The 27,878-nt window shown below is 27.5% G+C and overlaps 1 protein-coding gene across 14 annotated transcripts; it reads left to right on the top strand.

Moving 5' to 3' along the window:
* The first annotated feature begins 1 nt into the window (after position 1).
* Positions 2-27,555, top strand: LOC122712086 (serine/threonine-protein kinase mig-15). Of its 14 annotated transcripts, none has more exons than XM_043931431.1 (21): positions 2-595; positions 1,504-1,569; positions 6,139-6,195; positions 9,617-9,661; positions 9,744-10,026; positions 10,146-10,357; positions 10,467-10,695; positions 10,784-11,044; positions 11,193-11,374; positions 12,115-12,135; positions 12,982-13,161; positions 13,315-13,418; positions 14,396-14,487; positions 15,104-15,180; positions 16,426-17,298; positions 23,212-23,364; positions 26,062-26,230; positions 26,307-26,527; positions 26,615-26,932; positions 27,010-27,309; positions 27,414-27,555. In XM_043931431.1, the coding sequence occupies exons 1-21, from the start codon at positions 530-532 to the stop codon at positions 27,495-27,497; spliced, it is 3,993 nt and encodes a 1,330-aa protein (XP_043787366.1). In that variant the 5' UTR covers positions 2-529; the 3' UTR covers positions 27,498-27,555. The 14 variants fall into 14 exon arrangements, with proteins under 14 accessions (XP_043787366.1, XP_043787361.1, XP_043787365.1 ...); XM_043931426.1 differs by having other exon boundaries at positions 3-595; positions 11,196-11,374; positions 26,017-26,230; XM_043931430.1 differs by having other exon boundaries at positions 3-595; positions 14,417-14,475; positions 26,017-26,230.
* The last annotated feature ends 323 nt before the right edge of the window (positions 27,556-27,878 follow it).

The following is a 27,878-nucleotide window of genomic DNA, read 5'->3' as shown; positions in this document are numbered from 1 at the left end:
AGAACGGCCGCTGCCGTGGTGTTTGGGCTCGGCTCGGTTGTGCCGCATCCGTTATGACGATACGATAATCCAGCGCTTAGCGCTGTGACCGTGTTACTTGCCATTATTGACATTTATATTTTATGAAAAATTCAGAAAGAACGTGATGGAGGTTTATTATTTTCTAATTTGATTGGTAGACTGTTTCTTCGTTGATCGTTAGAATTTATTCATACGCCATGTGCCATTGCTCTACGTGTATTTCCTTTCTCTCTGGATCGTACTCGGTTAAATTTTCATAAAAATATTCTTTTAATAAGTTTGCCGGTGAATTATTTTAATAAAAATTTATATTAGTGATCCTAGTGTTTTGTGTTAGTGTAAGTGCAACGAGTAATTTTTTCTTTTTATATTTTTAAATTTTTATATGGCTTAAATTGAAAGTCAAAATAAGAACAATAACGGGAAGAATAGAAAAGAGGATAGACGGTGGATTTGCTGAGTTTAAGTAGGAAAGATATCTCATAAGGAGCGCAAGTGGCGTATCAAGATGGCGCATAATTTGGCACCGAGCGTCAACTGTTCGCTCGACGACATTGATCTGAATGCTTTGAAAGTATGTAAGAGTTTTTAATGTATTTTATTTATCAAATATAGATCTAACATTTAAAAGCAACTATTGTTAGAAAGACATAAAAATTACTTTTTATATCCTATATAAACACAGACATCATAATTAACCTCATAAGAATAAACGATGATTATTATTTCTTGGTAATAGTATAATATAAAGAAAGAAATGAAAGAATAATTTTTTTAAATTTTTCAAAAATCGTGATATTTCTTATTTGTCAAATTGAAAAAATTCAAAGTTATTTTATTTACAACATTTTTATATCTCATTTACTTCGAAGTGTTTTATATAATTATCAAAAAATTAAATCGAACACTATTATGAAAAGATAATATTTAATTTTTATTTAAAATAATAATATAATTAAATATATAATTATATTTAATATTATATTATATTTAAATATATAATTATGATTATGAATTTGTTATTTTAAATATATTTTTTTTTATCATATTATATCATGAATGACATACACGATATATATTGCGTGAATACCAATATATTTTCATATACGAATTAAGTAAATATACAATAATATACAATATACAAAATATACAATAATAAAATACAATAATAAAACAATAATAAACAGTATAATATAATACAATAATAAAATAAACAATATTTTATATTTGATTTTATATTTGATGTCTTTTAATAAATATATTTTTAAATTAAGAAATATTTAATTATAATACTCTGTAATTTTATTTTTATAATAAATTACTTATTAATATTGGAACAGAATATTATTAAAAATTGTTATATTTATTTAAATATATTTAATTTTATTTAATTTTTTATTTATTTTATATATAATATTTTATATATTATATATATTCTGAAATATATTTTTAACAAAAATATGTGCATATATTATGTTATAGGAACCTGCAGGTATCTTCGAATTAATTGAAGTTGTTGGAAATGGAACTTATGGTCAAGTTTATAAAGTAAGTACATTAAAAAATTTAAACATGTTATATATTATATANATGTATATATATAATTGTAAATAAAAAAATGAAAAAAAAATATTAATAAAATAATAATCATATGTAATAATCAAATATAATATCAATAATCAAATAATTAAATATACACTTCAATAAATTTAATTATATAAATACAATAATACAATAAATTTAATTATATAACAATCATGTTTTTAATAATAATCATGTTTGATTTAAATCTTAATTTCATATCGTAACATTTAAATTGCTTGTAATTTTAAAAAATGTAACTTTAGATTTTTATTTTATAAAAAAGAATTTTATTTTAAAATTTTATTTTAAAATAATTATATTGGTAATGTATATAAATATTAGCTAATAATTTATCTCAGTAAGAATATTCAGTTATTGATAAACCAGTATTCAAATTTTTGAATATTATATGATAATTTTTTTCTCTGTTTGTATTATATTTATTCATAATTTTTAATTTTATTTATTTTTATACACATCAAAAATATTTATAAACTACCATTCATAATTTTTTTGATATTATTTGATATTTATTTGTTAGAATCAAAAAATTTATATTGATGCTATAGTACAAATATTTTTAAGTAGAATAATTAAATGTAATAAGTAAAAAAAAGTTATATTATTTACATAAGAAGTATTAAAATATTTATCATAAAAATAAATGAAGAAAAATTATTATTTATTTCATTTAGTCAATCCATTAGTTGTTCTTGTGTATTATTATTTTGATATTGTTGACAATTAAATTTTTTTAATGCATTTTTCAGAATCTCTTCCTGGATAATTTGTAGATAGATATATAATTGTTTTTCTGATTTTTACTTTTTTGATTTTTTTTTTTTTAATTTTTCGATTTTTTCATGTTTCAATTGGATGTTTTGTTTACTTTTGATATAGTTTTTTCTGCTATCATATGCATGTTTTGTTTATGTTTCGTTTATATATCGATTTTTAGCTTTGATAAGTTTTCAAGTACTACAATTGAAATATTAACCTTAGTTATCATTGTTTCATATAAATATATTCTTCTTTCTTTTTTTTAAGCTAAAAGAAATTTATATACATAAATTTTTTCAAAATAAAAGAATGTTAATGTTCTATATATTTTAACATTATTTCTCTTCCTATTATTATAATTTTTTACAAAATTTATTACTAAATTTAAAGTCAAGGAAAATACAAGCAAAATTTTGTTTTAATTTTATATTTATTTCCAATAAGTAATGGATAAATGCTAGAAATCTATGAAAAATATCTAAAAAATTGATCAAAGATACTATATAAATTAATATTAATATTAATTAATAATATTAATTAATATGAATTCAAAGATTTTAATAAAAAACGCTAGAGAAAAAAGCTGTTATATCTAAATTTTTTCCTTGATCAATTTTCTTCACATGTAATTCATAGAATAATTTTTATTTATATGCATATATTATGTAAATATATTAAGTATCATTACTAAGAATTTAAAAATAATAAATAGTTGTTATTTTAATTTATCAATAATAAATTATTGTTCAATAAAAAAATATTTTTACAATTTTCTGATATTTTTGTATGAAAATTTAAATGCATAAATCATATAAAAATATATATTAGTATTTTCAATTTTGTGAAAAAAAGAGTTACAAATTTTAACTAATCAGTCAAAGAAGATAATTATTTATTTCAAAAAATTCATTCGAATTTATCTTTGATAAAATATTTAATTGAAAAAAAAAAAAAAAGAAATGATGCAATGAAAAGCAAATTTTAATTAAAAGGATGCAAAAAATGTATTAGTAATATTTCAATATAAAAAACAAGGAAAATTCCAGCAATAATGATGTTACTCTACGTATAAATTTTTTTCATATTTTAAGTTATATATATTAATTAACATTTTTATAGTGTACTGATATGAATTGAATTTGGTTGTTTATTTTATGCAAAGCTTATAACAAGTAGAATGATACATCTTTAATTTGATTATTATGATATAACTAATCGTGTTGGTCAAAAATTAATTTTTTATTGTTATATATTAACACGAGGACAATATTATGATTCTTATTTTTCGTGTATGTGTGTACGATGATAAAGAACAAGGGGGAATGAGGAAGAGTGCGATGACCTACTATTGATGACGACATAGAACGAATGAAACAGCCACGCGCATGAGTACAAACGATTAAACGCTCTGTTGTCAATTTGTACTCGATTATTTATGTCTTTCATAGAATAATCAGTTAACAAATATTAGAAAAATCATTATGTTAAATCATATTATTAAGAATCTCATATAATTGAATTATATATAATCGTTAAAAATTTATATAATGTATAAATAAAATAATTTTACAGATAAGTACCATATAATTCAATTTCATCAATAGATTATACTATTATTATTATTATTATATAATATAATACAATGTATTATAATATTTTATAATACAAATGTATTATAAAAATTTAAAAAATGTATTGTTGTATTAAAAAAATTACAAAATTTGGGCCTTAATGTATTAAAAATATTATTTATGATATACCTAGTCTAGAGATCAAAATGATTTACAAAGCGTATCCACCGATATTCGAGATAAAATTAGCAGAAGTGAAAAATGCGTGAAAAATGTGATTCATAGATCTAAGAAACGTATTCTTGCCAATCACAATGAAGGTGCAATGTGGTCTTATCAATATGAAATACATTTGTACGATTAAATGCAATGGTATGGAATGAAATATTCAAATTATTTTATTTATTCTTGACCTTGCATGAGTTTGAAGGTCATTAAAATCACATATGCTTGAATTTTTTTTTTGATACGATTATAGTATTTTATTTAAAAAATTAATTAAAAATTCATTTCCATCCGTTCATTTATTATTTAAGAAAAATAATGATTATAGTAACGGGAATATTTCGTATAATATGATAATGTAAATTTTATCTTTTATGTGCTACTAAAATAAAATATCGATTTTTTTTTTTTTTAACTTTTTTAAGGTCATTTATTTTATCTCATTTTAAAACTTTAAAAAATTACCGTTTGAAAATGAATTTTCTTTAATAATGGGTATACTTTCAAATTATTTTCATACGACATTTCATTTTTCTTATTTTTTTTTTTTTACATTTGATTTATTTTTTCATTTTCTTCTTTTTACGCGGATATATTAATGATTATTGAATGTTTGTTGAAAAAAAAATTATGGACAAAGATTTCTTATTTATATTGTAAGTAAATTAAATTAGTTTCTAATATTTTCGATCGTATTATAGTAGGTAATTACTGGCACATTAAGAGGAAATGTTTCTCCTCATTCATAAGGATGAAATTCTTTGTTGATTCCGTGTGGGAACATATTGCTGTAGCTCTTTTTGTTCCCATGGTTTTCTTCTTAAATGAGATACGAATTTACCATAATTTTTGCAATGAATGTGACTTGTTTTCAGTGCTTCATTCTTCATCAGATATACAATGGCTGCAAAAAGTAAATATCGTGTTGTGCATATCTTTATTTTCCAACGAAGCGTTTCACTTCAAAACTTACGTGTCGATAAAAATAGTAAAGCAAATTATCGAATAATAATGATTTCTTCGATTTCTTTTTCTTTAGATGTCATTATTCGTCGAAAAATGCATTTTTTTTCTTCCGCTTCGAAAACGAATCGCATTTTTATTAAATTATTATTAAAAAAAAAAAATCTTAATTACTTCTTCTGATAATTTCATCCAGTTTTATTCAATATTTGCACGAAACGTTAATAAAAATTTAATCTCATAGGAAAATAATATTTCACGGTATATTTTCGTATAAATTGTAGATTATTCCTATCTCTTTTATACTCTCACTTTTTATTTTCCATTTTTACTCAATCGTTTTTAAAATTAATTAATCGTACATATTCGCACGTATGCTTCCGATCTCTTCGTTTCTTTTCTCCGTTTATTATATTGCGAAACTTTTCACGATTTTTCGTTATTCACATTGTTTATCTTACTTCACATGTATTTTCTTCATTGATACGATCACGATGGATCTGCATCTCCTCCTGTTACACGGCCCCCAATTCTGTTTAAAAGCATAAAAGCCGCTTGTAATCGAGGATGATGCAAATCTCAATGGAAATTTTGCTATGTTTCTTGTTGATATTTTAGAGAATATATTTTAGGCATTGGCGCGTCGTAGAGGCATCGTTAATTCGAATTCGTCCGCTATTTCGAGTTCTATTCTGAAATATGTATCTATAACTCGCGATAAGCGGTAATTTACGGGGTACGATGAAGGTACGGGGGCGGAGTTGGGAATGCAGATAGATATTTGTTGATCGAATTAATACGATATTGAAGAAAATTTGCAGAAAGAGAAAGTGATGTGGAATATTAGTTAAATTGAGGTGACAAAAATAAAAATTAGAAAGAGATAAATGAATTAAATGGATAATATTTCCTAGAATGTAAATTAAATGTAAAGAATGCTTTTTATTCATTTTAATTATAAGGATAAATTATGTAATTTTTTATTTTATTTCAGGGTCGACATACCAAAACTGGTCAATTGGCAGCCATTAAAGTTATGGATGTCACAGAAGTAAGTAATTTTCATTAAAATATAATTATATCTCTAACCCTATAGATCATTGATAGATTTAGAATCCTCAATCAGAATCCTCTTCTAGAAAGTTGTTTTTTAAAGAATAACATTTTTAGCTGATGATTTTGTACTCTTTTTTAAATTTTTTTTGTCATATGTAGGAGAAAAAGAAAGAGAAAGCCATTTGAATATTAAAAAAAGAGAAGTATACCTAGATATAAATCATCATGGATAAAAAATACTTTTTTACTAAAACTATCTCCTTCAAAAATTTCATCAAATTGCTGCATCCTTGAATGTTTTTCCTCATGAGAAATTATAAATATTGATTATATTAAATCAAATAATTTTATAAAAATTCTGGCCACCATGATACGACATTATAATTAACGTTACTTAAAATAAAATAAAAGAACATATATCTAATTAATTAGATCCATTCGCACGCTTCATTTCGCTTTCTTTCTTTTGTTCAAGTTTTCTGCAACGGTAGGTCATAGTAGTTGTATAATAATAGCTATATATTTCATGCATCACCACACTTTTTACAAGTCTATGTATCACTATTTATATTTTTTATTATGATTAACCATTTAATTAAGTTTTAAAAATTGGTGAGATCACACGTGTATCTTTGTCATTATTCTTGTTATTATTATTTTCTAGAACGGATGTGAACAAGATAATAATATTTATCTATTCTCATTGCAATTCCTTATCTGATAAATGTTCCAGTTTTGATAATCTCATCGACTTTCTTCTTTATTATAAAAGTTTATTGTAAATGAATCATATCATAATTGATGGATTTAGCTTAAGAATTTAGCAACATTAAAGCCTTTCAAAAACCATAAAGATGACCAAGATTAATAAATGATAAATATTTGATTTATTAGTTATCCACAAAAATTTTGATATATTCTATAAAAATTGAAATAAAATTCTATTTAATTTGCAAGATTTGTATATTATATGCTAAGAAGATTCAGAATTAATTTATTATTGCGTTATATAAATTTTTTTTATTAATAAATAAGTATATCATGACTATGTATAAACATGAATAAAATATAAATTTTTAATAAAAGTAATCTTTTTATAGGATGTATGAAGATTTTTGTGAATTACTGTAATCTCTTAATTACAAAGAACAATATGATTATCATATTCTGATTATCGTAAACAAAGGATCGACGATAATAATAATCAACTTTTAGATCAATGTATTTTAGAATGTGTCTTTTAGAAATAGTTGCACTGAATGAGGGAAATAGAGAAATAGAGGAGGAGAGAATGTGCGAGAATGCAAGGATAAATGATTGCGAAGAATGCGTGCACTAGTCAGTTGAGAAAGAGTTGGAAATGAGAGTAGAGTTAAAAGAGAGAGAAAGAAAGTTTGCAGAGAGTTGAGTTGTTTTAAATGAGATTTCTTATGTTCAATTTTTTTTATTGTATTCTTAATTTATCATTAAATATACATAAATTTTATTATTCCATTCAATATTAATTATTGAATTTGTTTGCATTTGTTTCCATTTTTGTTTGCAAATATTATATTATCTTGTCAGATAAAAAAAAAGATTAGAATATTAATAAATGTAATATTAATTTCTAGTTAAAATTATTCATTCTTTTTATCTATCATTTTCACGCAGCTAGATTATCATATGACAAATTCCTTTGTGGTTAGTCAAATTAATTTATTTATCAGATTTATGTGTAATCATTATAAATACATCTTTTCATTTTATTTTAATAAATTAGTTTATTAATAAACGATCTTTTACAGATTTGCTAATTCAATACAATACAAGATATAGTAAAATTTTTTTAATTTTTTACTTAATTCATTTCAGATTATTTCAATGAAGAGGAATTCTTTTCATTATCTAATCTGATCATCGATTGACTATCTTCTACGAAATCATGTTTCTCTTTATATTTATGAAAAAGAGGGATGTAGTCTGGGTGAACACGTAAGATAGGATGATTCAAGCTTTCAGGTTATAGTTGACCTGGCTGCGATGCTTGTAAATGAAGTTAAGTTATGGAAAATCGGAAAAGGAAAAGAAAGAAAGCGTTTCTCATCCTACCAATGCACTCATCAGTAAGGATTGTTAAGATCCATAACCCAATATCATAAATCCATGGTTCCCAAATTTGTGAGTCATTGTGATCTCTGAATGTGTTAAAAAGTATTTTTTTTTTCTTTAATTAACAATTTTTAGTAGTTATTAATTTTAGTAGAAATATAATAATATATGCATTACTATATTTTACACAAATATCAAGATGATCCTCTCGATTTTTCTTACTTTGTATGAAAGAAAAGGGGGTCGTAAGTGTTATTTGAATATTACAGAAAGAAATTGTAACTTGAAACAAGTTGGGAAACATTGATAAAAATGCTTAGGAATTTTCCTTTTCATGATTCAGAATTTTTGTTCTTTGTTAATTGGGATAATTATTCATTTTTTTTTTATTCATTTTCTAATTCGTTCTTTTTGTATTTTAGATAATTTATTATTTTGCGACATTAGATGGATATCTAATCTAATTAGATATATCTGTTTGTTGTAACGATTAATATAATTGTGTAATATATTGATTTTAATCGATTTAATAAAAATGATAAAATTTTGACATATGTAATGGTAATTAATGATAATTTATTTTGTAAATCTTTGAAAATAAAAATGTTCAATATATATTTAAATATAAAAATTTAATCAAAGAATCAATATTTCTTATCAAAATTATTCTATTTTGAGAAGAATATCTTGCAATCTATATAAATTTTATCTAATATATGCCTTTGAAATTTTAAAACGACCTTTGACTTTTCAATAGATTATATGCTTTCATTTAGCTATGCGCCTAACCATTCCAAGAAGAATTCATTGACCTAGAATATGTTGGTCTTTCAAGGTCGTTCAAGGCTATTTGAAGTAGTTCAGTGTCGTTCAAGGTGGTTCAGGGCCATTTCAAGTGGTTCAAGGTTATTCAAGGTTGCTGCTTGTATACTAAGTAATAATTTAATTCACAAGTGACAATTGTTTTATTATCTGGTTGCGGTTGGAAAATAATAATAAGGTTTTTGGCCTTATGATGATTGTTTCTTGGAAGACAATAAATACGTTTGATTATGTAATTTCAATTTATTTTTTATATTACAAACAATTTAATTTTTGTAATTATAAAAGTTTCACACAAATATTTATATATATATCATAGAAATATTTTTACAGATATATTTTTATAGATCTTCAAAAATTAATAAAAAAACAACTAATATAATTTTTAGCTAACTATTATAACTAATTTAACTATTATAAAATGATTAATAATAAGAATGATTAAGATAATTCTGAATTATTTATATTGAAAATTAATCAATTTTTATTATTATTTGTTTTAGGATGAAGAGGAAGAAATCAAATTAGAAATTAATGTATTAAAAAGGGTGAGTATTGAATATTGTTGGCTTTAAATAGAACTGGAAAAAAAACAAGATGAAATTGTTTATATTTTATCATATGTCACAGTATTCGAATCACAGAAATATAGCAACGTATTACGGTGCCTTCGTGAAGAAGTCATCACCAGGAAAAGATGATCAGTTGTGGTTGGTTATGGAATATTGCGGAGCTGGCTCCGTTACAGATCTGGTCAAGTCAACTAAAGGCCAGAGTTTAAAGGAGGAATGGATTGCGTATATATCGCGGGAAATATTGAGAGGACTTAGTTATCTTCACAGCAATAAAGTTATACACAGGGATATTAAAGGGCAAAATGTTCTATTAACCGATAATGCTGAAGTTAAACTTGGTGTGTTTTCAATGCCTATTAAATATTAAAATCTTTATTAAAATATTAATAATTAATATTTCAATTTAATATATATATTTTTAAAACTATGTTTTAATGTTAATCTCATTATACCGTAGTTGATTTTGGCGTTAGTGCACAATTAGATCGGACAATAGGTAGGAGAAATACATTTATTGGAACGCCATATTGGATGGCTCCAGAAGTAATAGCCTGTGATGAAAATCCTGATGCTACATATGATAACAGAAGTGATCTTTGGTCATTGGGAATTACCGCTTTAGAAATGGCTGAATCACAACCTCCACTTTGCGATCTTCATCCAATGCGGGTAAGTATCTGAAATAAGTATAAATATCCTTCACAATTATCGTATATTACTATTTTGTTTTAAAAGGGTGAAATTTAATTTTATTGATTATGCTTAATTCACACAAAAGGCTTTATTTCTGATCCCACGTAATCCACCACCAAGACTCAAATCGAAAAAGTGGGCGAAGAAATTCCACGGTTTTATTGAAACGGTTTTAGTAAAAGATTATCATCAAAGGCCGTATACGGAACAACTCCTTAAACATCCATTTATTCGGGACCAACCAACGGAAAGACAAGTTAGGATACAACTTAAAGATCATATTGATCGCTGTAAAAAGCGTAAACAGGAGAAAGGTAAAAAAATCTATTGAAAAATATTTTAAGAAATTATTTATAAACAAAATTTTTAATAATACTTCTTTATTTATATTTTATTATATAGAAAGAGACGATTATCGGTATAGTGGTAGTGAGAATGAAGAAGATGAACCAGCATTAGCTGGTGAAGCATCATCCATTGTTCAAGCACCTGGTGGTGATACATTGCGTAGGAATTTCCAGCAAATTCAGGAAGGTAGAACTTTAACTCAAGAAGTAAATCCTCAACCACCTGCTGCTAAAGAAAAACCCAGTAGCAGAGCTCAAAGAGATATACCAGAGCCAGGACCACCTGCACGACCTGCCATTCCACACAGATTAATCGGTGCGTTTAATAATATATCATTAATTAATTATTTTTAGCCTGAGGATACATTTTATATATAAAATTGCTTGATTAATATAAAGTTGTTATTAATTCTAACAACGAATCGGATTTCTTAAATGTTACATATTTATTTTGCGCTGTATAGTAGTTCCAGACCCACAACCACCGTCTCGACCATTACCTCCGACACCTAGAGATGATCCACGACAACCTCACAAAGTTTCGACACCACCCTCTAATCATCAACCTCTTATTGGTGGAGGCGGTAGTGGAGGATCCGGTGGACAATCAGCATCACAAAGAAATAGTCATGTTTTTAAACCTATGGTAAGTTTTTATTGTTTTTTATTTCTCTCTATTTTAGTATTGCAACTTCTCCTTTCGCACTTATTTTATGCCAATAAAATATATAAAATGAGTCATTTATCGTTAGAATTGTTTATGATAATTATTCTTTTAGGAAATATCTTTTTTTTTCAGATATTTATTAATGTTATTAAGATTAGTGAAATAGCAGATTCTAACATTGAATGATTCAATCTAATTTATAAAAATCGTAGACAAGCACATGCTGTTTTTACCCTATTTTGCCTTCTTGCTGCCTTTTATTAACTTAGTGTATTTTGTATATAATATATTTTGCAATATACATATAGTGTATTTGGTTTAAATGGCAATTGTTAAATTTCTCAAAAAATGTGAAAAGCATTGCATTTGTATTTTCTATATTTTTCGAGATATTTAATTATTGCTATTTAATCTTAATTAAATCAAGCACACTGTATATATATTTTTATATTTTTCTTTTGCTATATTTTTATAAACAAATAAACATATTTTATCAGTAGCACGCAGAGTTTTCTTCTATTTTGCTATTGAGTCGCTGGCGTGTATGCAAATATAATTGCATAATTATTTCCTAGCGTGCGTATAATTAATTGCATTTATAAACGTGACACGCGTGCACACACATACATATACATACAGAAATACATACCCGCGGATCTTGCACGTAGATTTGAAATTATTCGGTTTTTGTTTTTTTTCCATGTTCACACGTACCGTAGCTGCCTCCAAGGAAACCAGAGGTAAGAAACACATACACTTATTTTTCTCCTTACATTCTCATTTTTTTACATTTATACATAATACAGTGACATGTATTCTTATATCCCTACGCGTAACATTTTTAATTATCTATACGTGCAATTTTATAAAACAGCGTTACACGCGGCTATAATATACTCTTTCTGGTATTACTAAATAATTTGTTTGGTTTATTTTTATACAGAAACAATCAAATGATTTCTAAATTTCATCTTTATTAAATGTGTATTATTTATTCCTATCATGTTTAGTTCCTATTATATTTAAGAATAATACAACATTTTTGAATGCTTCAGACAAATTACCTGAATGTATGCTTCCACGAAAATCGATTATATATTGCTTTAAATGCATTAAACGCAATACATGTTTGCATTAAATATATAAAACACAATACATACTGTATAGCAGGATATGTATAAGTTAATTCAGAAATAATATTTAAAATAATTTAAAATTTCATTCATCACATTTTAATGTAATAAAAATGTAACATATTTAATTTAACAGGGAAATAAATGTGTTTGTCAGTGTCCTTTTGGTTCATGTTCAATCTAACTGCATTGGAAAATATATTTTACCTAATAATTGTCTATACATGTTTGTCCATTTAATAATTCATCATATAAAAAAAATGAAGCAATTTTTCAATAATTTAGTAATTTTTATCTTAAAACATAATCAAAAGGAATAGAAATAGTTCGTATATATATTGTATCTCTGTCATCTGCTTCGCCTGGCTGATTGGTGGCGGCTTTTAAACAATTATTGGAGGTGTTTCGGAACAGTGACTAACGGGGTTGTGCGTGTGTGTGTGTGGGTGGTAGGACTTGGACATGCTGGCCGCTCAACTCAACGAGCTTGGTGTGTCACAGGGCCCAGAGGCCCCGCCAAGGCCAAACAGGCAGCATAAGGCTCCATCATCAACGTCGAATTCCGGTCAGCCTGCGAGCAGTAATGACCAAAACAATAAACAAATGCCACAGTCTTCCAGTATACTCGATCAAGTAAGTATTATATTCTTATGTAATTTTCCTTTTTTTTTTTTTTTTGAATTCCAGTTAATAGTTAGTCTTAGTGCATAGCATTTATTATGATAATTTTATTATGTGAAGAATAAATTACATTATATAAGTTCAAAAATATTTCTTTTTTTACAGGCTTTATCCGTTGAAAGTGATAGTGATGATGACCTCGAAGATGCAGGAGGAAATAATGCGAGGAATGATGGTACATTACTTGCCAGTGATCCACCAAAACCTTTGTAAGTCGAAGATTTATATTATATATTTGGTGAAAATGGATAAAATATACGTTTAACGATTAATCCTTCATTCATTAAATAACATTTATCATAAATATTACTTTTTCATTTCTAATAAAAAAAGATATAGTTTATATCTATTTTCATTATTCGGTTAACTTACAAAACAACAGTGTAATACTATAATTTAAGAACAAGTATATATTTAAATTGTTATTTAATTTACTTATAGAAAGTAAATTAAATACTTACTTAATTTATTTATTAGAAAAAATTGTATGAGAAATTTGAAATAGTAAATAAGAAACTCAAAATACTTATAGTTACATTAAGTCTTTGAATTTCGAATACAATCTGTTTCAACTTTCAAATTAAATTTCAACTTAAAATAATATAAATTGAATTAGTTTATTCTTCCAAAACATTTATATCATACAAAATATTTTAAATTTAATAATAATGATAAAAGAAGAGTTCAGTAATTGAATGTTTTTAAAAATAATATATATGTAAAAAATATATTTCATAATAATTAATTAAATAATAATTATCTTCAATTAGTATTATTATAAAGAGAAATATCTGTCTTATTCATGTTATTTATTTTTTTGTCTATCATATATACTTATTTATTTATTTTGAAAATTTTTCTAAAATATTCAATTACATTGTCATGTCATTGTCAAACAGATTGATACTCCTGTTCAAAACCATATTGGGATGCCACTTCTCAACAAGGCTCTAATGTTTTAAGACTAATTAGTCAAAATTCGAGGAACCATTGTATACTCTATATTTTTATGTATTTCATGGGTAATAGTTAAATTAATCTTACTAATGTTGTTTTGTTTGATTTCATCTTTCATTACGCTTCAACATGTCGCTTCGAATCGTCGTCTTCGCATCGCCATCGCAACGCACACAACGTATTCGTTCGTACGCCATTACGACCATCATTTCTATTCCCGTTGCTGCAGACCCGAATTTTCTCCTTTCAGACCATCCGCGGATCCATCGTCGACATCGTCGCACAATGCTCAGAACTCGCACCTCGAAGGTAAGCCGAAAGGTAGGACATCGAACAATTAATTTTTTAATATTTTTTTCTCTATTCAATTTGCTCATATATTTTGTATTAAATAGAATATTATAATTGAAGAGGACGATACAATATTGCACACTTAAGCGTTTACAAGAATAAATATGGATTCTTAAGTAAAGAAATGATTTCAACTGAAACAAGAGATATCGATATGTTACATCGATATGACCGTCGAAATGACTGGTATCAAGTTTCATTCAATACGTTCGAAACTCGCTCCTTTCTATTTTTAAAAATTAGTGAGGATAACGATTGCCTTAAGTGAGACAAAATTCGGACGCTTAAATGAGTAATAATGTTGTATTAGCCTTCATCGCAACTAATCTAATTTTAAGAAAAAAAAGCACATCGATATCTGTAATAATTTTGAAAAAAACAGTTTGTAAACACTTCAAGGGCCCCACCTTGTATAAATATAATAAATATATATAGATATAGATATAGAAACTGCTTATTCGAAAGATATAAAAACAAAATTTTCTTATAGATTTTTATTCTATAAAATTGAAATATCATTGTAAAAAGTACAGTTAAAATCATTATAAAGTTATATGTGTAGTTACATTTTATTTTGTATTTACAGGCGGAGCACCGAATCGCCCACTTCCACCAACCCCCGACGAAGAAGAATCAGGAGATCGTACGCTAGTCATGAAACGGGTAAGTGATTGTTGTCTAATTATGCGTAAATGCAAATTGCAAGTCAACGTAACATTTTTTAGCGCCTTCTTGTCGTTTTCTATGTGTATTGATAATGAGATACGGATCGATCGATCTTCGTATTCGGTTTGAATGTAATATTTTTTTACTCTTATATCGTTTATTTATTCTCATAAAGCGGTCCATGTATTTTTTTTTTTTAAATTCTCTCATTCTTAAACATGCTTTAATATTATCGAGATCGAATTTAAATAGAAATGGAAGAAAGAAAGAAAGAAAGAAAGAAAGAAAGAAAGAAAGAAAGAAAGAAAGAAAGAAAATACGAACGATTGCATTGTATTTCCATTTCCCCTTTTTATAGATATATCTCTCTGTTGTGTTATATGTTGTATTAATAAGTCGAAAATAAGTCAATAGAGAAAAGAAAATTTACTTATCCATTATTATCCATTATTCTTCTGCAATTTAAATATGATCTTAAAAATGCGTTGTTTGTATGTTTATGTTTTTTTCATACGATTAATTACTTATCATTATACGTATTCTGTCACCATTCCAGCGTTAAAAGATTAAAACAAAATGTACAAAGAATATAAATATAAAAAGAGGAAAAACAATCGGCGAAATCATCGTGAATCGATTGACAAGATATCACGATGTATATATATAAAGAGTACAACTACAGATTCCATAATTGTGTATATATCGCAAAAAGATATTAATTAACGTATGCATTCGGTATAATTTAAGCCAAACGAATAATTCAAATTTTTTTCAACTTTGTTTGAACGATGATTCCTTCCAATAAAGTTGGATAAATGAGATCGGTCAGAATCTCACGAATCTTTCGTTCCATGTAACTTCATGTGTCGTACTAGTATTTCTTATATTGATAATATCGCGTAATATATTCTTACAAACTATATATACACGTGTATATATATATAGTAGATATTATTTTATACTATCTTGCTTCGTGTGCAACGTGTGCCACCAATACGTTAGAGAAATGAATATACATTTGACCGGTTGATATTATTACACTTGATCGCAATGCACTGCCACCATATATATATATATATACATACATATATCACAGCCTAGCCCGCGTTATTGTATAACCGCACGCCAATCATTTTCTTCTTTTCGTGCGAATGTTTTTTTCTCTTCTCTTCTTTTCTTTTCTTTTTTTTTTTTTGTTGTCACATTTTTTGTTTACCCTCCTCGTCCGAACGCCTCCCTTAGAAACTTAGTCAGATGTCAGACGATCGCACGGCGAACACCACCAACAACACTACCATCACCACCACCACCAACAACAACAACAACAACAACAACAACCGGCGCTCCGAGGCTGAGGAGCAACTCCTGCTCAAAGAGTGGGATTTCACCCGTTTTTTCCAAGGTTTTAACGAACGATTGGATAAAATGAAACAGCAAGAATCCTCGCAAGAGTCGTCGTCGAGCGCAGAGGCGAGCAACAAGCCTCCCTCCTCCGTTAACGAGAATCACCTTTCCTCCTCGTCCACGGAGAAAACGTTAAAGAGGCAGGAGCAATTGTCATCTCGCAGAAAGTACGATAATCAACAACAGCAACAGCATCATCAAAAGCATCAGCAACAGCAGTTGAAAGCGGTGCACAGACGGCAAGAGAGCGACTCGAAGCTTGGCAACACGTCCAGCGCTTTTGCACGCGCTTTCCGCCGTGAGAATTCCGACTTTTTCCCATCCGCGAGACACTCTGCATATTTACAGAAGTCGGACTCCTCGAGATCGAGCATATTCTCGAGCGGTAACAGGCGTGGCAGCGAGATAAGCGTTGCCGGTATCGCCGGGAAAAAGGGGAGCGCTGTGAGCGCAGGTGAACCGATCCTTACAGACTTCTCGTTCGGTCGTGACGGTGTTCAGAGGCCTAGAAGGGAGAAAACCGAGAGCGAGATCGTTTTTGGTAGTAGGCACGAGGCAAGAAGGCTCGACTTTGGACGCGATAAAGATGACACCGCGAGGAGACGATGTTGTAGGCCATCAGATGCGGTTTCCGCCGCGGTTGACGAAGCGGGAACGATTAAATCTACGGCCAGTACAACGGCTAGCGAGTACAGCCCCATTGTCACCCAGGTCAGTCCCCCCTATCAGCCCTGCCTGTGTGCTTGCCTGACAGATATATTATATACCTATTTGCATCACCTTTTATTCTCTACCTTCGATTTTATTCTCTGTCCATACTCGCGTACCAATTTCAACATCCTAATGTTAATTATTTTTCGTCAACGATCATCGTCTTCCTTGCCAAGTGTCTGTCGATGTTTCAAAAGAATAATTTTTTTCTTTCCTTGCATCGAAAGTGCGTGACGATATTTTTTTTTCTCTTTCTCTTTTTTTTTTTTTAAGAGTGTACTGTTCATATTTATAAGCATTGCGTCGAGAGTGGTTGCAACTTTCACGCTCAACGTAATGTCCATTGGTAAGAAATTAATTTTAACTCTTGAAATATATTTGCACCCTAATGAATTTTGCTTGATGCTAATTTTTTTTTTTTTTTTTTTTTTTTTTTTTTATAAATAAATTTTTCGATAATTTGATAACTAGTTTGATTTTCGAATTATTTTGGAAACTAAGATCGACAGGCATATTTTATCATCGAACCTTTGTATCCTTTTCTTTTCCAAATATCTAACGGCATATTATTACAAAAATCGATATAGAAAGCTAGTCAGCTACGCTCGAATTCTAGGCGCATTTTCCTGTTACCTTTCCTGTTTTTATTATTTCTACAGATTTTCTACAGACACTCAGTAGGACACAACTATTAGCGCTATCAGTATATTCTGTTACCAGTATTACTCTCCTACTATTTTTACTAGATTATTCATTCGAATAAGGTCGCACAAAGCTTCATAGAGGAACGTTAGAGAATTTGAATAATTTATATACCTGGTACAATGGAATTAACAACATATTTATATTAATTATAGTGTTTTAATATCGTTATAATAATTCTAACACAGTAAAGAAAACATTTTCATATTATTAACGAAACTTATCTTTTCTCGCTTTTTGTTTTGATGTTCGTACACAATAATTTTTTTTTTTTTTCGTATTATGACACTTTTCAAATTATTTAAACGCATTAATCATTTCGAGATTTCTTTGATTAATTTTATTCTGTATCATCCTTTGTTACATAATTTGCATTTTATTCATATTTTAATTCAACAAATTTATTTTTGAATAAATAAGATAAAGAGGATTGTAAAAGATTTTCCAATAAAAAGTAAATATAAAATAATATTATAATTATAGAAGATTAAATTCAAAAGAAGGGTTAAAAATTCGGAAAATTCTATTTTTGATAACATTTTATTGGTACTTTCATAGTTATTATTATGCTATTATTATTGTTATTACTATTATAATTAACAGTACTAACGCTATTATTAACAATATTGCTATATTTGTTGTCTAACAATACTACTTATACTTACAATAATGTTATTCTTATTAATATCATTTTAATGGTTTATTATTGTTTGTCAACTTTAATTTCTAATTACAAAAGTACTAATGATATTTAATGAAAGTATACATATAACGTTTCACTAACTTCATTAGAAAATTAATTAATTTTAACTTCATTAAAAAAAAATCTTTAAAAATATTTGGAAAAATATAAAAGAAATTTTATAAAAAATAGAATTTTAATTTTAATTAAATTTTGTATATTATGTGTATATTATACAAAAATATTTCTTTCATGTAAATATTATTAAAGTAAACAATACAAAAATAGAAAAAGAAATCAAAAGAAAAATAGAAAAAAAAAACAGAGAAAGGAAAAACGCACCGGTTAATATATGCGCATATCAATATAGAATTTAGTGAAACGTCATGTAAATACATACTTTTCAAACAAAAATATTAATATTATTTCCGTAAAATATTCAATACAAAATAATATTTTTCCATAAAAATATTATTTCGTATTTACATTGTAAATAATATTGTTCATTGATTTTTAACAAGGACCAGAATTCATTATTGAACGTAGAAAAACATGTGAAAAGAGGAATGGCTTCATTTTCAGGAATTCTAATACTACTATTAACATAGAGCGCGCTATTTCTAGTATCGTCAATGTCATCCACTAACATTACCATCATCGGATAAATCATCGTCATCATCACTATTGCCACTGCTACTATCGCTCCGTTTCTTTTGGAACTAATCCTTTCCTTCCTTTCGAGTGATCTACGAATATTTAATGCAATGCAGAAAATACGAAATCGTATTGTTACAACGATATCTATCTTTATATTTTCGAATTCCATTGGCTGAGAGAGAGAGAGAGAGAGAGAGAGAAGGATTAACCGCATGGAATTTCTTTGAGGATATATTCGTCTTGTTTCTACATTACCAACGTGTGAAGGGAAACTGCTAATATTCCTACGATCGTCGCAGCCAAACGTCGCGGGATTCTGAAAGAAAAAAAAAAAAAAAAAATAAGAGCAGTTAAAAAAATATTTGTGAAAGTGTTTCTACCGTATGTCTACGTCATTTTCATTATTTTCACGTCATGCACATCTACGTATAGGTTTAACGTTATTTTCACGTCACGTTTTCATTTTTCTTCTTTTTTCATCTTCGACTCTTTTCGTTAAGTTAACAAGGCAACACGGTAATTATTATCGATCAAAATATTTTTACAATATTCTAATTCTGATACAAATATATATAGGTGACATAATTGTCAAATTATGATATTAAATTTAAAGATTTTTTTATGCGTAAAAGATATTTGTGATGAAATTAATGACGATTGATTTTTAGGTTAAATGTCGTTTTATTCACATTTTATTTAAGTCAATTCGTATAAAATTAATTGACAGTTTTCTCGGTACATAGGATGAATAAAAAAGTGTTGCTCTGGAATCTACGATCGATCGTTCGAATTTGTCATTATTTAAAAATATTTAATTTATATTTTATATATATCCTTGTGAAAATCTTACGAGGGTATAGCGATCAAGTGTTGTTCTGTTACTTTCTTGCATGTACGATTCTAGTTAATGAATGAAAATTTTTCGATAATTTTTTCTTTTTCTTTTTTTTTTTTTTAATTTATTTTATAATGTTAATATAACATTATAATATGTCAATTATTCAAAAATGTAATGCATGTATACTCAAGCTTTTCAATTCGAAACAGTTTTAAACAAATGAACAGAGCGATACTAATTGTTATGTGAATATTCTCTTAAATATAAAGATTATTCTCTTTATATCTATAGAAAAAATAAATGGGAAGAAAGGATGGGAATGGAAACCATTAATTCAGTGCTGTCCATTGAAGGTACATTAAGTAGAGGTATTTATTTATATATTCCATAGTTACGTACGTAGAGTGACGGTGATATGCTTTGTAGTTCAAGAAATGAAAATGGCTTATTTATTTCGACATTATTTATTTTTTTAGGATTTCTAGACCTTACAAAATTTATAATTTGGATTTAAACATCAAATTTCAATGCAATTTTAAAAAGAACAAATGATGAGAATAACGATCTCGATAAGATTTAGGAAGATGAAAACATTTTGAATATTTTTTCATGAAATAATTGTATTTTTTTTATATTTAATTTGATACAAGTTTCTTTACTTAATAAATTTTTCTCGATCAATATAACATATAAAATTTGAAATTATAAACTTATATAAATTAGGCATGTAACAAATGTTTTAATTTCTTTCAAGATAAAAAATCAAGATAATTTTGATTTTCTCGTGAATGAAATTTGGACAGCACTGCGTTAATCATTGATGTAAATTCTATAGGTTTATTCCGTTAATGATATCTTACAATTATTTGAAAAACGTAAAAAATTGTGATTATTATAAAAAAATTTATCTACAAGTAAAAAAAAATGGGAAATATTATGTGCAAATATGTGTGTATGTGTGTGTATGTTAACGAAGAAAGAAATTTCAAAGAGTATAAACTGCTATTGCGTGTGTGCGTGTACACACCTTTATGTTACATGTCAGATGCATAAATGTATATTTAGCTTGCAAAAATTTTTGTGGTAGTATTCAAAGTATAAAATCATGATTGAGACTTTATTGTCTTGCATGATGCTTAATTTGATTTGATACATGTGATAATATATGTTTTTTGCTATATTCGCAGCATGTGCCAAGCATGCTTTATTTATTTATTTTTTATTTTTTTTTTTTTCAATTCAATGTGTTTCTTGGGCATGGTATGAAATTGTGTTTTCAATTAATGTTACCTTTATAAAATCTCTACCATATAATGCAGAAAATTGACAATTTTTTTCTGTGCTTCTGCTAGAACACTTGACGCTAGAATTATTTGTTATGTGTTCGCCATACGATCTCTGATTTTAATCAAATTATAACACGTGTAATCGATTTTAAATAATTGATACTATGATAATTATACACAAAAAAAAACGAAAAAATAAATGAAGAACTCGTTATGCTATTTATTGTCAATTTTCAAACGTATTCTTAATTATTTATGCGTGTTTCATCTCACCAAACGTATTTTTTGCGATCAAGTTTAACTTTACTATATATCTCTTCGAATTTTAGCTGTACACGTAACTGTATACCAGATTAGCAGTGTCATTTTTCTCGTTTGTATTGTGCTGGAAAATAAAATATATACGGTGACAGTAAGATGTGTAATATCTTAAGTAATGTGTATATTGCGTTAAAAGATGATATACATATATATATATTTAGTTTAAAATAATTAAAACTATGAATGCAATAATTACAAACTCGAAAATGTACAACAATTTCGTGGCAAAATATTATATATCACCTTGTTGCACGCTTTTTGCTAATGTTACGAATATACGTACAAAAATCACCCTCGAATTGCTTATCCCCTGCTTCCATTTTATTATCTTAGAAAGTGTGTATTTTTATATGTTTGTTTGTTTGTTTGTTTTTTTTTTATATACAGTAGACAAATGAAAACGAACAATTTTATTACGAATTCATTGTTAATTAGCGTGCATGAATTTTATTTAGATTTCGAATAATATTTTACGTTTAACGAGGGAAAAATATAAAACTCATGCGTATTAAATTTTGATAAATAAATTTTGAAAAAAATTTCTCAAAAAAATAATCAATTTCTATATTTTTTATCAATTGTTATTCGCGTCGAAGTGAAAATAGAAGAATGAAAACAATCCTTAAAATTTGAAATTGGAAAAATATTACAGCCGATAATAAAAAATACGTATCAAATTATTTTTTTAAGAATTATTTTTCATATAAATTTTATCAAATTTTATAGCGTGTGAGTTGAATATTTTCTCTTGCAAGTATAAAATATAATTTTTTATATCATTGATCGTACGAGTATTATTGAAACTCGAGTGTTCAAGTAATCCATTCATTTTTTATATTTATAGATATTTTTCATCGATATATAGACTTGTTAAACTAATTAAGTTACTTTATTTAATGATTTACTCTGTTGCTTCCTTGTGCATTTATTTATTTTCTTTATTGTATTTTTTTTTTTTTTTAAGTGTTTTGCTTGTCTTCGATCAATTCTCTCTTCTTCACCCCATTTATCCATAATTTCATCATTTCCCCTTTCCCTTTCGTTCTATATTCTTCTTCTTCTTCTTCTTCTTCTTCTTCTTCTTCGCCTATTACTCAATTCGATCTTCAAAATATTCGTTGATTTTGCTTTTTTTTTTTTTTTTTTTTTATCAAAACCTGAATTTTATTCTTAACTCTTTCAGAGTTTTCTACTTACTACTTTTCATATTTAATAGAAAAAGAATTTAAGCAAAAAAATTCATTAATATTATATTGACAAGATCCACTTTAAATTAGTAAATAAAATAAATTAAAAAGAAAAAAAAAAGAATTCAGGTTTCAAATTTTCAGCAGATACTTTTTTTTTTTCTTTGACTTTCTTTCCACTATTTTCTCTACGTAACTAACATCGGCTACCACTTAAAATATTAATCCATGTTTTTGTAGAATCGAGAAAGCGGTGATCGTTCGAGAGGCGGAGGCAGCGGTGGTGACTTCCAGAGGTCGGATTCATCCCCTGGATCTCGACCAAGCTCCGTGTTACCGGATCTCCTCACCTCGTCACCTGGCCAACGACAGGACAAAACAACAAGTGAAGAGGTTAGATACATATTTTTCCACATAAAAAAATGTACATAAACATATATTTCTTTCCATATTCTCTTTCTATTTTTTTTTTTTTCATCTTCTCCATTTATATGTATACGCGAATGTGCAAAATTTCCACGCATTCAGACTCGTTTCACAATGTTCAAATGCTATCTATAAATGGGGATCTCGTTGATTGTCCATGATCGCTGATTTTTTTTGTATTACTCTTCATAGTTAACGTGTTCCACGCGTGTCCCTATGACCTGTTTCACACGATATATATTATATACGTATAAGAAAATATATTACATGAGCATGACAGCCATTACCACCAAGAAATATAAGACAGAAAAAAAAAAGGGTGAAGAAAAGAAAAAAAAGATTCTGAAAAAAATGTTGACAAAGTACGGTATATTTTAGATTAAAAGCAACAGCATAATTGATCGCATTTCGAGATCTTGTCTTTTTCTTATTTCATCATTGTATAGTTTTGCACTTTAAGATCGATCGATTTTTTTTTCTTTGCTTCGCTTTTAATGCACTTTCTTTCTTTCTTTCTTTCTTTTTTTTTTTTTTTTTTTTTTTTTTTTTNNTTTTTTTTTTTTTTTTTTTTTTTTTTTTTGAAATAATAAATATTTCGAAAGAGACGAATTGAAATTGTTGTTGCTTTTATCATTTTTTTTTTTTGTAGTCACCGATAGCGAGCTTTAATATGTGATTCATAGTTTTTAGTACGATTGGTATAGGAAATTATAGAAGTATGATAGATATAGGACAAGGGTCCATTTTTTATCCTTCCATTTTTCTAATATTGTTCCGATTATTTTTACGATATAATGAATATTTACGATATTCTTTATCTTAAAATATTTCAAATTGAACATAATTAAATTCTTAACTTAAAGAATATTATCTCATTAATGATTATCTCTTTCGATTTTGATTACTATTGCAATAATTTTGCAAGGATAAATTATTCGAAAATAATATAATTTTACAATATGATTCTATATATTTTAAGGAAGATAATAAAAATAATAGAATTTTGGCAGAGTATCATAATTTTCTCATTGCTTCTTAAAATTTTTATTTTAAATTTATCGATTTATATTTATATTATCGCTTCGTTTTATTTTGCGATTTTTTTTTTTTTGTATTATACTTTAGACTAGTGCCTGCCAATGACTGATATTTCTCAAGCACCTCTTTCACCTTTCTGTTCTAAAACTTTGTTGAAGTTGGTAGGATATCTCACGCGTTTCCACTTCTAATGCTCTCCGCGATGCAATTCCGTTATTTTGCTAATAAGGAGAGAAAGATGTTTGGACATGAACATCTTGGATTTGGAACAGAATTTTCGCACAATAGAACACGCAGGTGTTTCAATTTTACACAGGGTCTTATGATATATCCCATCTTTTGAGGATCGATTCTAAAATAAGAGTAGAAACGAGCATAAAAGTTGATATTGAACGAAAGTGTCGAGGCTTATTTATTAAGCTACGAACAATTTAATTTTTTTCACTTAGACGAAGCGAAAAATAAAACTAGAGTAACGACTTTTATTAATTTAAAAGAAAAAAAAAACGAATTTATGATCAATTATTAGAAATTATTAAATCATTACACTATTATATATACTTATGTTTTTTTTATTATGCGCAAAAATCCGCGCAAAAATAGTCCCATTACGTTTGTCAGCGTGACTAATTAAGGATTCTGTTGTGTGTTGTGGGACGCGTGGGAGCTCTAATCCGAAGAGCAAGGCCCTTTCTACTGACCATCCCAATCCCAATACTAATTATCATGTAAGTATTCATTCGATATCGAATTTAGTTCAGTGTTGCTTTTTCCTCCTCTTATAGAAGGATATTATCTCTTGTGTGCAAAGGAAACGAGAAAAAAAACTCAACAAAATTTTCTGTTTTTTCTTTTTTTTTTTATTTTTTTTTATTTAACTATTCACCGTGCAACATGCATGGAATGATAAACATTCTTATTTATTATTACTTCGTCGTACACTCGTTTTGGTTTTGCGGGTTCTTTCTTTAGAATGGATATCTCTTAGAATGGAACCAATCTCTAATTCAATTATTATTCACATAGCTTCTCTTTCCTTCACCTCTTCCTTTCTCTTTTTCTTTTTCTCTCTCACTTGCTTGTTCACTTTTTCATCCTTCTTAGGTTTGTGATCTGTCTTCCTTGTTTATTCTAATTTTTATTATTTCTTTTATGTTTCTTAAACTATATCAATTTTAGATTTTTGGAAATGTATAAAGGAATGTATTGGAAATCTTGTTTTGCTTCCAAGTAGTATTTTTAATATTTTTTTTGTACATTTATTTGTAGTATATGAAATACATATATTCGTTATCTGCTTCAAATTGTCTTGAAAAACTTTTGTGTTTCTATAATTTTAATAAGTATCTTCTATTTCTTTTATTGCATGTTATCACCTCATTAGATATATATTTATATTCTATTTTTTATTTTAATCAATATATTCTATCAATTATCGTACTTTGTGTCTTGATTGCATTATCAATTATAATAACATATATATATAACATATATATATATATATATTTCTTAATGGTTTAATTTCTATTTTATTCTAGTTTCATATGTTCCAGTTTAACTTTAAGATATTTTTTGTTGCAGTACCGGCAAGCAGTTAAATCACCACAACTACTTGCACATCAACAGAAGCAGAGATCTTTCTTGACCTTTGGATTTGGTGCGGGACCAGCTAGAAGAGAATCTCATGTAAATGTTAATGTGACACCGACCAGCCATGACCTTACATCTGATACACCTGAAATACGCAAATATAAGAAACGATTCAACAGTGAAATTCTTTGTGCTGCGCTTTGGGGTATAAATGAATTACATGAATACATACATATACATTTCCTTAAGAAGACTCTTAATGATCAGTACAATATTTGCAGGAGTAAATCTATTAATTGGTACCGAAAATGGCCTTGTATTATTGGATAGAAGTGGTCAAGGAAAAGTATATCAATTAATAAGTAGAAGACGATTTCAACAAATGGAAGTTCTTGAAGGACAAAATATTTTGGTTACAATTAGTGGAAAAAAGAATAGAGTACGGGTATATTATCTTTCTTGGCTTAAGAGTAAAATTTTGCGAACGGATGGACATAGCGATGTAAGTTTTATATTTCTTGATCTGTTACATATTATTGCAATTATATATTAAATTGCAATTAATAAATAATATTTGATATTATTGCAGCAAGTTGAACGGCGCAATGGCTGGATTAATGTTGGAGATCTTCAGGGTGCGGTACATTTTAAGATAGTCAAATACGAAAGAATAAAGTTTCTTGTCATTGCATTGAAAGATTCGATAGAAATTTATGCTTGGGCTCCGAAACCTTATCATAAATTCATGGCGTTTAAATCGTTTAGTGAACTTGCACACAGACCATTACTTGTCGATCTTACTATAGAAGAGGGTTCCAGATTGAAAGTTATTTATGGTAGCGCCGATGGTTTTCACGCTGTTGATTTGGATTCTGCTACGGTTTATGATATTTATCTACCAAAACATGTGAGTAAATAATATTTATTAAAATAATTAATCTTTATTCATAAATTTATTGTCGAAACATTTGTCTTTAATCATAGACTCAAGGCCCTATTTGTCCACATTGTATCGTTGCATTACCAAACAGTAACGGCATGCAATTATTGTTATGTTACGATAATGAGGGTGTATACGTGAATACTTATGGTAGATTATCCAAAACCATGGTTCTTCAATGGGGTGAAATGCCCACTAGTGTTGCATATATCGGTACAGGACAAATTATGGGCTGGGGTAACAAAGCTATTGAGATTAGAAGCGTAGAAAGTGGACACCTTGATGGTGTGTTCATGCACAAGAAAGCTCAACGGCTCAAGTTCCTTTGCGAGCGTAATGATAAGGTATACGTGACTATTTATAATGATAAGATATGCGTGAATATTTATATTAATATAATTTAACAATTTTTTAAATATATTGTATTTTTATTATTTGGTTATTTTAGGTATTTTTCTCATCAGCTAAAGGCGGAAGTGCGTGCCAGATTTACTTCATGACATTAAATAAACCTGGCATGGCTAACTGGTGATCCCGAATATGGCCAAATCTGGCCCTCAAATTATCTTTACGAATAAGGACACAAAATCTTTCTCGTATATCGAGATACGCATCATCGCCATTCATGTTAATTCGTTTTTCACTGCCAGGATTTAAGGCCATGGAAAGCAAGCAATGTTCGTATTGGAGTCAACAACATTATCAATATCATTTTCAGTCTTATTACAATTGTCATTATTATCATTATCATCGTCGACGTCGTCTTCGTCGTCGCCGTCGTCGTCTTCTTCGTCTTCTTCGTTATCATCGTCGTCGTCGTCGTAGGCGACGTCAACATTGTTATCGTCATCGTCAACGTCATCACCACCACTATTACCATCATCATCATCATCACTTCCACCATAACTATTAT

Source organism: Apis laboriosa, unplaced genomic scaffold (genome assembly GCF_014066325.1).
Source record: "Apis laboriosa isolate Shangri-la unplaced genomic scaffold, ASM1406632v1 scaffold18_cov149, whole genome shotgun sequence".
Lineage (NCBI taxonomy): Eukaryota > Metazoa > Arthropoda > Insecta > Hymenoptera > Apidae > Apis > Apis laboriosa.
The sequence above is the reverse complement of the archived record's forward strand: the minus strand, read 5'-3'. Positions and strand labels throughout refer to the sequence as shown.